This window comes from Ursus americanus, chromosome 4 (genome assembly GCF_024610735.1).
Source record: "Ursus americanus isolate L20-20 chromosome 4, mUrsAme1.1.p, whole genome shotgun sequence".
Lineage (NCBI taxonomy): Eukaryota > Metazoa > Chordata > Mammalia > Carnivora > Ursidae > Ursus > Ursus americanus.
Window position 1 is genome coordinate 84306130 of NC_142130.1, and position 13856 is coordinate 84319985.

A 13856-nucleotide genomic window follows, 5' to 3' on the forward strand; every position below is an offset into this window, starting at 1 on the left:
TCTTAAAAGTAATCATAACTTCTATTATCTCATCCTTAAAAAAGAGAGAAGTCGGAGTTATAAATAATCTACTCAGGTTATGTGAATTACTATTATTTTAACTTGCAATAGTCTTTGGATACTTTGCCAGTTTTCAATTCTTGTCTGTAAAGCAGAAGCATATATGATGCTTCTGAGATGCCAAGCTTTCTCTCAGGTTCTTTTCTTCACTATTCTGTACTGTTTGACTTAAGCAGCCAAAGTTTTTGTTCTGAATTTTTCAACTAGTCATTTGCAATGAATCCCACTATGATTCCCCTTTCACTTGCCTGTAACAGTCACCAAAAGAGGTAAGAGCAAACTGTGGATGCCTTGGGAGAAAAATTCTTTCCATTCACTGATTAGATTTACAGGGAGATTGCCAATGGTATCCAGAGTTGCAGAATCGAAAAAAGCACTGAGTTCACAGGCCAAATCACAGCTGACACAGGCAAACAGTTGTACAAGTGGAACAGAATACAATGCATGATTCTCATTTGTTGTCTGAAGAAACAAAAATGAAATAGGTAAGCAGACATCTACCAGAACACCATTAATCAAGGCAATAAAGAACTCTCGGTTCTCTAAATTTTAAAACAAAAAGCAGTTGAAGTGTAGAGTCTCAGAAGACATTTATACATTTTATAACAAAATAATTTTTTTAAAAATTAAATACTAAGGGGCACCTGGGTGGCACAGCGGTTAAGCGTCTGCCTTCAGCTCAGGGCGTGATCCCGGCGTTATGGGATCGAGCCCCACATCAGGCTCCTCTGCTATAAGCCTGCTTCTTCCTCTCCCACTCCCCCTGCTTGTGTTCCCTCTCGCTGGCTGTCTCTATCTCTGTTGAATAAATAAATAAAATCTTTTAAAAAAAATACTAAGAATTAGAATCAATCCATTTATTCTGAAATGTTATTTCTTTTTTCTTTTTTTTTTTTTTTAAAGATTTTATTTATTTGACAGACAGAAACAGCCAGCGAGAGGGGGAACACAAGCAGGGGGAGTGGGAGAGGAAGAAGCAGGCTCCCAGGGGAACAGGGAGCCCAATGGGGGGCTCGATCCCAGGAACCTGGGATCATGCCCTGAGCCAAAGGCAGACGTTTAACGACTGAACCACCCAGGTGCCCCTGAATTGCTATTTCTAAAACTATGAAAGAAAATACCAATTACCATTTACCAAGTGAAATATATAAAAACATATTTATAGTCTTCTCAGGAGCTCTACTTATTATCAAGTTATTTTTAAAATAAGGACACTGAGGGCATCTGGGTGTCTCGGTAGGTTGAATGTCCAACTCTTGACTTGGGCTCAGGTCATGATCTCAGGGTCGTGAGATTGAGCCCTGAGTCAGGCTCTGTGCTTAGCAGGGAGCCTGCCTGAGAGTCTCTCTTCCCCTCTCCTTTCGCCCCTCTCCCCTGCTCACACTCTCTCTAAAATAAATAAAATATTTTAAAAAATAAAAAATAAAATAAGGACACTGAGGCTCAAGAAGGTCACGTTGCACACCCTAAGCCACAGAGCTAATAGCAAACAGAGCAGAGATTCAGATCAATTCAACCTCCAATGATTTGCTGCCATCAGAGCCCACAAATATTATACTTGCTTTGTGTCATAAAAAGAGCATTAATTCCCTCTGAATTTGTTTAATCTTTAACATATTACTGACATAGTACATTTTAATAATTAAGAGCCAAAAAGATTAAAAAACTGATCATGAAAGATAAAACCTCCAAGGACTGTGCTATAAATATTATATTAAAATGAGCTAATGGAGAGAACACTTTAATAGCAGGAGATTTGGTCACTGAATGATACTGGCAGACCTTAAACCTCTATCACTTGACTGTTCTATCAAATAGTAACTGGTGAGGAATACATCTATGAAGTGTTCAAATGTTCGCAAAAGAGCTAATTACAATCATTACTTAAAGAATAAGATTAATAATTGGTTCTAGCATACAGATATGCATGAAGACCTAACTGAGGTGATGACACATTGGGTTAATTTACCTCCAACCAAGCCAACATGGAGCACATGATGAAGTCCCATTCACTCTCCGCCAAAGGAGATGAGCAGTATTTCAGAAACAGGGAAAGGAACCGGATTATTTCTATATTCACACCCAGTATCTCTGGACTTACTTCTGATAGATTACTGGGATAAAGACAAAAACAAAACAAAGAAACATGAAAGAATGATATGGACATTCAATCAGAAACTACTTTAAATCTTATATACTTCTAAAAGGTTGACTTCAGTGTTTACTATCCTATAACTATAGAAAATTGTGACTATAAGAAACACAATCTCGATACACATTGTAATTGGGGGGAGACACAGTATAAAATATCACCTACCAACTGAAAAGAAAAATATCTTCATGATCTTTCTTCCAGGATATTAGAATTTTTAATATACCATGTAATAGCTCCCCATCATCTATGCTTCTGGTTTGCAGGCAAGAATTGAAAATGGCAAGATGTCCAAAACCTCCTAAAGTAAAATTCAAAATGAAAATTAAAATGCACACATATACACACCCACATTTATCTATACATACTAACTTAAACCAAAGTTTTGTCTTATAGATGTAGAAATTATTTTTTGGGGGGCGCCTGGGTGGCACAGCGGAGCGGTTAAGCGTCTGCCTTCGGCTCAGGGCGTGATCCCAACGTTATGGGATCGAGCCCCACATCAGGCTCCTCCGCAAGAGCCTGCTTCTTCCTCTCCCACTCCCCCTGCTTGTGTTCCCTCTCTCGCTGGCTGTCTCTCTCTCTGTCAAATAAATAAATAAAATCTATAAAAAAAAAAAAAAAAGATGGTAATTCTCCCCCAAACTGGCTAAAAGATTTAAAAAAAAAAAAATTATTTTTTTGTTTCTTTGATAAAACTGATTTTTGACAAAATATAGGGATGATCATTCTCTTAGACCATGCTAATGTTACGAGAAGAAGCATTCTTTTCTTTCTTCGACATGAAACTTGAAATGAGGAAAAAAAATTCTAGAGCAAATCATGTAAGCACTGTAATTACTATAAGGGAGAAAATTCAAGAAAAATCAATCACTATATAGAATAGTAAACTACCAACTTCTCTTATATTGTTAAGTTGTGTGCAACAGAGAAAAAAAGAAAGAAAAAGAGAGGAAGAGAGGAAGAGAGAGAGAGAGAGAGAGAGAGAAAGAAAAGAAAGGAAGAGAAGAAAGGAAGAGAAGAAAGAAAGAAAGAAAGAAAGAAAGAAAGAAAGAAAGAAAGAAAGAAAAAAATGAAAAATCAGGAAAAAAAACTGTATTGCTACTATAAAAAAGAAAGCCTATTTTGAGATAGGTCAAAAACCTTCTCCAAAATTGTCCTGGTTAAGAATTCTAAAAAGGGCTTACATGAAAGAGTCATCAAATAAGTGTGTTAAGTTCCACAGGGCAGAGACCCTGTCTCCATACCAAACACCTACCACAGAAAAGGGAGTGGGGGTGGGGGTGGGGGTGGGAGTGGGAGTGGAGGTGTGGGTGGGGTGAGTAAATGATATTGTCCTTTAAACTAAACTGTGCTGGGTTTTTTTGTTTTGTTTTGTTTTTATTCTTGGTTTCTTAAGTGTAGGACTCCTTCAGTATACCCACCTCTCAAATAAAAACAAACATACAAAAAACATAGCTAGAGTGTAAAGTTAAATAAAGATGGAAAACACAACATACTGTTCCATAATTCATACATTCACTCAATAGGCATGTACTGTGTCTGGAAAGCTCTCATAGGCTCACCACTCTTTAGAATCCCTGATTTCTTCTTATCCTTCAATGCTTAGCTTCAATATTGCCTCCACTCTATGTAATTCCCACATATATGAAGTACAGCCCTCTGCATTTCTCTGTTCTCAATTATGTTTGCTGCCTTTACAGCACTAATGTTTGTTATTTATTTATTATCTCAACAGAAAGCAAGCTCCATGTAGGAACCCTGTCTGTTTTACTTATCACTGTATACCTCCTCCTAGTACAATGCCTGAGACACAGACATTTATTTTGACTGACTAAATGAAGACGAATAAATAACGAATACCAGGTGCATTGCTAGATGCTGGGGAAAGATGAACAAAATCCAGTCCCTGAAGGGATTCATCCAGCAGTACTAGCAGACTAAAAAAAAAAAAAATTACAATATAATGTGGACAAAGAATGGGCGCCTAGAAAAGGAAACAACTATCTCCATCTAGGCTGAGTCAGAAGAGGTTTCCCAGGGGCGCCCGGGTGGCTCAGTCGGTTGGGCACATGACTCTTGGTTTTGGCTCAGGTCCTGAACTCATGGCTCGTAGGATCAAGCCCTGAGTTGGGCTCCACATTCAGCAGGAGTCTGCAGGGTGCAGATCTGCCTGAATCTGATCCTCAAAGGAGGATTTCTGACAGCCCTCCCAGGTAAGGAGCTGAGCCACAGCCCCCCACCCCCCTCCACACACACGCTGTGGAGCATCTTCCAGCTGCATCAGGGCTGGAGACAATTCCTGAAAGCTGTGTGGCCCCACAGCACTCAAGCCAAGAGGTGGCTGAATGGAGCTGATCAACCCTGAGCAAAGCCAGTACCATGCACTGGGGCTTCCCCTGCTCAAAATGGGCAGAGTGATTAATTCACAGACAAAGCTGAGGGTCGCTCCCAGCCCCTCCCCCTCCATGCAGGCAAGGGCAGGGAAGCTAATTCATTGCCCACTAATGAATATAGTACCCAGCCCTATCTAGTGAATCCGACCAGAGAATCCAGGCAACTGCAGAACCAAGCTAGCAGTCTTATCCAAATGTTAGCCTCCCCCCCCAACACACACCTGCCCAGCTTCCTGAGCTCAAACAACTTTGCCCAAAAACAGACTGTAATAGCAGGCCCTACTCACACAAGGACATTACCAGCAGATATACCTAAAATCCCAAACTGAGCTGACTGGTAAAAAACTATCTCTGCAAAACAAACATATAAATTCTTAATGTTCAGAAGAGGAGCACAATCAAATGTGCAGATATCAATGTAAGGAATAAAGGATCACAAATAACCAGATAAATACGACACTATCAAAGGAAACTAGTAAAGCTCTAATAATTAATCCTAAAGACACAAAAATCTATAAACTGTCAGATAAAAAATTCGGAGTAATTCTCTTAAAGAAGTTTAGCAAACTACAGGAAAAGAAACTAAACAAAATTAGGAGCAATGCATGAACAAAATGGGAAGTTTGATAAGGAAACTGCAACCATCAAAAAAACTAAACAGAAATCCTTGAGTTGAAAAATACAGTAACTGAACTGAATTCAACTGTTTCAAAAGTAGACTCAAACATGCAGAAGAATCAGAGACCCTGAGGATAGGACACTGGAGCAAAAAGAAAAAGAAAAAGAAAGCCTATGGGAATTATGGGACTCAATGAAAAAAAAAATCACATTATGGTAATTCCAGAAGAGAAAGGGACAGAGAGTATACTTAAAACAATAATGGCTGAAAACTTCCTGAACCTGTAGAGAGAAATGGACATCTAAATCCAAAAGGATAATTATTTGGGTAAAAACTGAATGTGAATAGGGCTACACTGGGTCATAATTAAATTGTCAAAAGTCGAAGACAAAGAAAGAATTTTAAGAGCAGCACAAGCAATAAGTTACATACAAGGGAACCCCCCATAAGAATATCAGCGAATTTCTCAAGAGAAACTTTTCAGGCCAGGAGAGAATGGGATGACATAATCAAAATAATGAAAGAATTCTATACCTGGCAAAGCTGTCCTTCAGAAATGCAGGAGGGACAAAAACTTTCCTGGGCAAAATAAAAAGCTAAGGGAGTTCATTACCACCAGATCTGCCTTACAAAAAATGTTAAAGGGAGTTCTTTAAGCGGAAATAAAAGAACACTGGTTAGCTACACAAAAACACAAAAAGGTATTGTAAATCTCATTGGTATTGGTAAATATATAGTCATAGTTGGATTCTGCAAATATGATAATAGTGGTATATAATTCACTTACAACTCTAGTTTAAAGTTTTTAGAAAATATATAGTAAAATTAGGGGCGCCTGGGGAGCTCAGTCAGTTAAGCTCCAACTCTTGATTTTGGCTCAGGTCATGATCTCAGGGTTATGAAATTGAGCCCCACTTCGGGCTCTGTGCTGAGCATGGAGCCTGCTTTATTTAAGATTCTCTCTCTCCCTTTCCTGCTGCCCCTATCCTGCCACTCATGGGCACATGTGCACGCACTTTCTCTCTCTCTAAAAATAAATAAATAAAATATACTTTTCTTAATATAGTAAAAATACAGGGTGCCAGGGTTTTCTTGATTTCAGCTCGGGTCATGGTCTCATGGGTAGAAGAACTGAGCCCTGCATCAAGCTCTGCACTCAGCAGGGAGTCTGCTTGAGGATTCTCCCCCTCTACCCCTCCCCCCACTCGCACACTTTCTCTAAAATAAAATTTAAAAAATCTTAAAAGAAAATTAGTAAAAATAACCATAACAACAAAAATCTGCTATTAGATACATAATATTAAAAAAATGTAAACTGCAACAACGATAAATGAACAGTGACTCCAATTTAAAGTCACCAGCTGCATTAGCCCCTAACGAGAGAATCAGCTTGTTCTTTGAAGCCAGCCACTGACTTTTTCCTCTAGCTTTGGAAGTCTTAAATGGCATCTTTCATTAGAAGGCTGTTTCGTCTACATTGAAAACCTGTCATTAGTGTAGCCACTTTCATTAATTACCTTAGCTGGATCTTCTGGATAACTTGCTTCTGTGCCAGCATTTACTGCTTCACCTTGCACTGTTATGTTATAGAGATGGCTTCTTTCCTTAAACCTCATGAACCAACCTCTCCTAGCTTCAAACTTTTTTTCTGAAGTTTCTTTACCTCATTTAGTCTTCTTAGAACTGAAGAAAGTTAGGACTTAAAGGAAATGTAGGTGGTTTGATCTTCTACCCAAACCACTAAAACTTCTGCACATCAGCAGCATGACTGTTTTGCTTTCTTATCATTTATGCATTCAATGGAGGACACTTTTCGTTTCCTTCAAGAACTTTTCCTTGGTATTCACAACTTAGCTGTTTGGCGTGACAGGCCTTGCTTTCAAAACTATCTTCACTATCAACATGACTTTCTCACGAAGCTTAATCATTTCTATCCTTTGATTTTAAATGTGAGACAATGTGACTCTTCCTTTCACTTGAACACATAGAGGCCACTGTAGGGTTATTAATTGGCCTGGACTAGGCAAGTCCAAGCAGAGGGAGACAGACAGGGGAATGTCCAGTTGGTAGAACAGTCAGAACACACCACAACTTATTAAGCTAGCTATCTTACATGGGCATAGCCCATGGCACCCCAAAACAATCACAACAGTAATATCAAAGATCAGTGCTCACACAACACCAGAAAAAAAAATTCAGTAATAATGAAAAAGTTTGAAATTATTGTAAGCATTACCAAAATATAAAAACATGAAGTAAACAAGTTGGAAAATGGTGCTGACAAACTTGCTTGATGCAGGGTTGCCATAAACTTTCAATTTATAAAAAAAGAAAAAAAAACCACAGTATCTGCAAAGTGCAATAAAGCAAAATTCAATAAAACGAGGTGTGCCTTTACTTAGACAAAACAGACTTTAAAAATGGTAAAAAGAGACAAAGATGGTTATAATATAATAATAAAAGGTCAATATATCAAAAAGATATTACAATTGTAAATATTTATGCACACAACATTGGAGCACCTAAATATATAAAGCAAAAACTAACAGAGTTAAAAGGAGAAAGAGTAATACAGTGACAGTTGGAGACTTTTATACTGCACTTTCAACAATGAAGACAGACTGTCCAAAGAATCAATAAGTCAACAGTGGACTTAATACTATAGATCAAATGGACTAACAGAGGTAACAGAAGAAAACAGACTCCTATATCCTAACTAATATATATGTATTTACTTATAACAAAATTACAGGTTATATTTCTACATTGGTAATATTTAGAACATTCGTGCTTCCATTCTATTCAACAACAGCAGAATACACATACTTCCCAAGTGCACAAGGACCACTTTCTAAGATAAACCATAGATTGGACCACGACACACTCTTAGCAAATTCAAAAAAACTGAAATCATATCAAGTACTTTCTCTGACCAAAATGGCATAAAACTAGAAATCAATAACGAGAGGAAAACTTAAAAAGTCACACAGTAATTAAATAACACTCTCCAATTAATTAAATAAATAATTAAGCAACCAATGGATCAAAGAAAAAATCAAAGAGGAACTAAAACTTTTTTGAGATAAACAAAAATGGAAACATAACATACCAGAACTTGTGGAATGCAGCAAATGCAGTTCTAACAGTGAAGTTCATAGTAATAAATGCCTACATTAAGAAGCAAAAAAGATCTCCAAATAAACAACCTAACTCTATGGACTAGCAAAAGAACAAAGTGAGCCCAAAGTCAGCAGAAGAAAGAAAAAATAAAGATTAGAGCAGAAACAAATGAAACAGAGAACAGAAAAATAATAAAAAAGATTAAACAAACTAAGAGCTGGTTTTTGAAGAAACAAAACTGACAAACCCTTAGCTAGACAAACCATGGGAATAAAAAAAGAGAAAGGACTCATATCAACAAAATTGAAAATAAAAAAGGAGACATTACAACTGTCATCACAGTACTCAAAGGATCAAAAGAGGCTACTGTTGAACAACTATATGCCAACAAACTGGACAACCTAGAAGAAGCAGAAAAACTAACGTACAACTTATCAAGATTGCATCAGGAAGAAACAAAACCTGAATAGACCAATTACTAACAAGAAAACAGAATAACTAACCAAAAATCTCCTAGTGAAGAAAAGCCCAGGGCCAGATGGCTTGACTGGTGAATTTCACCAAATATTGAAAGAAGAATCAACACTAATCTTTCTTAAACTCTTCCAAAAAATTGAGGAGGAGAGAACACTACCAAACTGCTTTTACAAGGCCGGCATTATCTCGATACCAAAACTAGAAAAAGACACTACTAGAAAAGAAAACTACAGGCAATGCCCTGATAAATATAGATGAAAAATTCTCAATAAAATACTAGCAAACCGAATACAGCAGCACATTAAAAGGATCATTCACCATGACCAAGTGGGATTTATCCCTGGAATGCCAAGATGGTTCAACAAACACACATCAATGGGATACATCACATTAATAAAATGAAAGAAAAGAATATGATCATCTCAGTACACACAGAGAAAAGCATTTGACAAAATTCAACGTCCATTCATAATGAAAATATGAATTTTAACATATTAGGTGTAGAAATAACACATCCCACTAGAATAAAGGCCATAAATGACAAGCCCACAGCTAACATCATACTCAATGATGAAAGGCTGAAAGCTTTTCCTGTAAGATTAGAACAAGACAATAATTCCTGCTCTCATCACTCCTGTTCAACATAGTAATAGAAGTCCTAGCTAAAACAACTAGGCAAGAAAGAGAAATAAAAGGTACCAGAATTGGAAAGGAGGAAGGAAAATTGTCTCCTTACAGATGGCATGATATAATATATAGAAAATCCTAAAGACTCAAACGAAAAAAGTATTAGGTCAGTGAATTCAGTCAAATTGCAGGATACAAAATTAACATACAAAAATCAGTAACATTTCTATACAATAACAACACATTTTCTGGGAAAAAAAAAAAAGAAATCCACCCCATTTACAATAGCATCAAAAACGAAATACCTAGGAAAAAATTAACCTAGAAAATGAAAGATCTCTACTTTGAAAACTACAAGACATTAATGAAAGACATCAAAGATATAAATAGAAAGGTATTCCATATTCATGGACTGGAAGAACGAATATTGTTAAAATATCAATACTACCAAAAGCCATCCATAGATTAAATGCAATCCCTATTCAAGATTCCATGACGTTTTTTACAGAAGTAGAAAAAACACTCTTAAAATGTATATAGAACCACAAAAGACCCTGAATAGCCAAAGAAATCCTGTGGAAGAACAAAGCAGGAGCCATCATGCTTCCTGATATCAAGCTATACTATAAAGCTATTATAGTCATCAAGACAGTGTAATAGGGCATAAAAACAGACAGAGCAATGAAACAGAATTGAGAGCCCAAAATATGATCAACTAATATTTGACAAGGGATCCAAGAATACTAAATAGAGAAAGACATTCTCTTCAATACATGGTGCTGGGGTAACTGGCTATTCATATATAAAATAAAATAATTCATATATAAAAATGGCCCCATATCTTACATCACTTGCAAAAATTAACTCAAAATCAATTAAAATTTAGATATATAAAATTATGAAATTCCTAGAGGAAAACATATGAATAAAGCTCTTGACATGCATCTTGGTAATTAATTTTTGGATATGACTCCTAAAGCACAAGTAAAATAAAAAATAAACAAGTGGGACTACATCAGACTAAAAAGTTTCTGCACGGCAAAATAAATCATCAACAAAGTGAAAAGAAAAGCTACAGAATGGGAAAAAAAAATATTTGCAAACCATGTGTCCAATAAGGGATTAATATCCAAAATATACAAAGAACTCATACAACTTAACAGCAAAAACCCAAACAACCCAATTTAAAAAAAGGGCAAAGGGCCTGAATATACATTTTTCCAAAGAAAATATTCTTAAGGCCAACAGATATATAAAATGATGCTCAACATTACCAGTCATTAGGGAAATGCAAATTAAAACTACAATGAGATATTATCTCTCACTTATCAGAAAGGCCGTCATCAAAAAGATAAGAGATAACAAATGCTGGCATGGCTGTGAAGAAAATGGAACCCTTGTGCCCTGTTGTTGCGACTGTAAAATGGCACAGCCACTATGGAAAACAGTATGGACGTCCTCAAAAAATTAAAAACAGACCTACCATATGATCCAGTAACTCCATTTCTGAGAATGCAGTTAAACCTCAAATAATGTGGGGGTTAGGGGCACCAACCCCCCCCCCCATGCACTTGAAAATTGGCATATAACTTCTGACTCCCCAAAAACTTCACTACTAACAGCCTACTGTTGACTGGAAGCCTTACTAGTAACATTGACAATTAACACATATGTATTAACTATATTTTTATAATAATGTAAGCTAGAAAAAAGAAAATGTCAAGAAAATCATAAGGAAGAGAAAATACATTTATAGTACTGTACTGTATTTATTTTAAAAAATCTGCATATAAGTGGACCCACACAATTCAAACCCATCTTGTTCAAAGGTCAATGTATATCCAAAGGAAACAAAAACACTAACTCCAAAAGATATCTGTACCCCTGTGTTCATAGCAATATTATTTACAATAGTCAAGACATGAAAACAACCCAAGTGTCCATCAATGAATGAGACAGAAAAGAAGTTGTGGTATATATAGAATGGAATACTATGCACAGCCATAAAAGAAAGGACATCCCACCATTTGTGACAACATGGATGGACCCTGAGGACATTATGCTAAATGAAATAAGTCAAATACTGTATAATCTCACTTATATGTGGAACCAAACCAAACCATACCAAACCAAACCCAAACTCATAGAAAAAGAGATTAGACTGTGGTTACCAGAGGGGGAAGATGGGGGAGGTGGGGTTTGGAGGAAGGATGTTGTAAAGTCACAAGTTTCCAGTTATAAGATACATAAGTACTAGGGATGTAATGCACAACATGATGACTATAGCTAACACTACTATATAATATATAGGAAAGCTGGTAAAAGTTAATCCTGAGTTCTCATCAGGAGGAAATTTTTTTCCTTTTTCCTTTCTTTTTATTGTATCTATATGAGAAGACGGATGTGAGCTGAACCTATTGTGGTAATCATTTTGCAATATATGTAAATCAAACCATCATGTTGTTCACCTGAAACTTATACAGTGATCTATGTCAATAATTTTTCAATAAAACTGAAAAAAAAGTACATAATGTTCAAAAATCATGAAGATTTAGCATGGCCAGGGTCCAGGATGGAAGCAATAAGAGGTAAAAATGGAGAAATCAGTCGCAATAAAATTGTAAAATGTTCAATATGCCAAACTAAGGACTTGGGTTTTTATCCTGCAGGTAAAAGGGAACTGAGGAATAAAGAAAAAAAAAAAATGTATAATGTATTTAACCTTCCTTTAAAGGCAGAGGAATAAATTTTTTTAAATCTTCCTGGCAAAACAGACTGAGCTCAAGTGTAATCAGAAACAATACATTTTCTAACAACTCTATACTAAAAACTATTTGTTAGCTAGTTCTAGTTCATTACTTTGGTTGAAAGAGCAAAATTAGCTGTCAAATCTCAAAAACATTCCTCCTCCTGTAGGGCCTCCACACAGCTAGGAACCTTGTGGTCCGTGTGACCGCACACAGCTGTGTGACACTGCAGCCCTGTCTCCTGCTCCTTCTTCCCCTCGACCATCCTTCAGTTATAATGTGTGCAGGAGGAACCACTTGCACTCCCAGTAGGTCCTCTTCTGTGCACAGCCAGTTCAACTGCATCCCCATTCCAGAACTGCAAATCCCTGCCTGATCCTACAGTCTAACTCTGTAAGTGAACTCAACTACAAAGCTTAATGCCAGAATAATTTTTGACATCGGCTGGCTTTGGTTGCCATAGAGTAATTCTTTTTGACAAATATTTGTTGATGCATATTCTTCTTCCACTACTTCAAACTTACACTATCCTTCTTAGAATCTGCAATCCAGTTTCCACTCATTAAATGACCTAGCCCAAAGAGACACAACCTTATTAGTAAGGAACACATCAGTTTCCCTACCCTCTCTTTATTATCTGCATCCATCCTACATCTCTCCTAACTTCTCTCAGAAGAAAGTCACTCCACCTACAAGAGGTCAGTATCTTCTAAGTAGATCCCATCCGTCTCATCTGCTCAGTGGAAGCTATCATCAGTTTCTCTATCTTCTACTCCTCCTCCTTCTCCTGGGCATCACCAATTTTAACTCCGACCTTGAATTCGCTTCTGGCTCTCAACTTCTTTCTACATCCCTTTTCACCAAACACTTAGAACAAACTATCTGCCTCCACTTTCTCACCACTCTTCATTCCAATAATGCCAAAGTTAATGGACACTTTTCAGTCCTGTTTATTTGACCTTCTATGGTATTTAACACAGGTGACGAATACTACTTAAAACTCCTCTTCTACTTTTATCTTTAGTCTTTATTCAAGTTTCCCCCACCCACATAACCCCTTGTATCTATGTACCGGTGCTCCCTTGATATTCTTCTCTACACTTCACTCTCCCTGGACAAGCTCATCCTCATTTATAGATTATATTACCACCTATATGATGTGGGCTTTGAAAGCAGTATTTCCATCCAGTCGATAGACAATGTCCGTTCGGGTTGTATTCCATAGCCACCTTAATTTAACATTGGCTCCCTGTATATCCCTTCCCTACTTCCTCCTAACCTTCAAGTCTCCTTTAAAGGTTCTCTATAAGGCCCATTGGTATTTCCTTCTACCCAATTCAGAAACAGAATCACAGAGCCACACCAATTCTATTTCCTTAATCTTTCATTTCCAACTCCTCTCTTTCATCTATGTCTTGACTTAAGCTCTGTTTATCTCTCATGAAGACTATTCCAGGGGCACCTGGGTGGCTCAGTCAATTAAGCGTCCGACTCTGATTTCAGCTCAGGTCATGATTTCAGGATTGGGAGATCCAGTAGAGCCATCGGGTTCCATGCTGGGCATGGCACTGCTTAAGATTCTCTCTCTCCCTCTGTCCCTCCACCCCTCTAAAAAAATAAGTAAAATAAAAATTAAAAAAACAAAGACACTCCAATAG

General features: G+C 37.0%; 1 protein-coding gene across 2 annotated transcripts in view; it reads right to left on the reverse strand.

The window, feature by feature from the left end:
• LTN1 (listerin E3 ubiquitin protein ligase 1) overlaps positions 1 to 13856 on the reverse strand; it is a 64482-nt gene that overhangs the window by 15252 nt on the left and 35374 nt on the right. For both annotated transcript variants that reach the window (XM_045785481.2, XM_045785480.2), the window contains exons 20-22: positions 2378 to 2513; positions 2030 to 2174; positions 309 to 522 (exon numbers count right to left, since the gene is read on the reverse strand). In XM_045785481.2, the coding sequence (XP_045641437.2) occupies positions 309 to 522; positions 2030 to 2174; positions 2378 to 2513 (495 nt within the window). The remainder of the gene's footprint in view (positions 1 to 308; positions 523 to 2029; positions 2175 to 2377; positions 2514 to 13856) is intronic.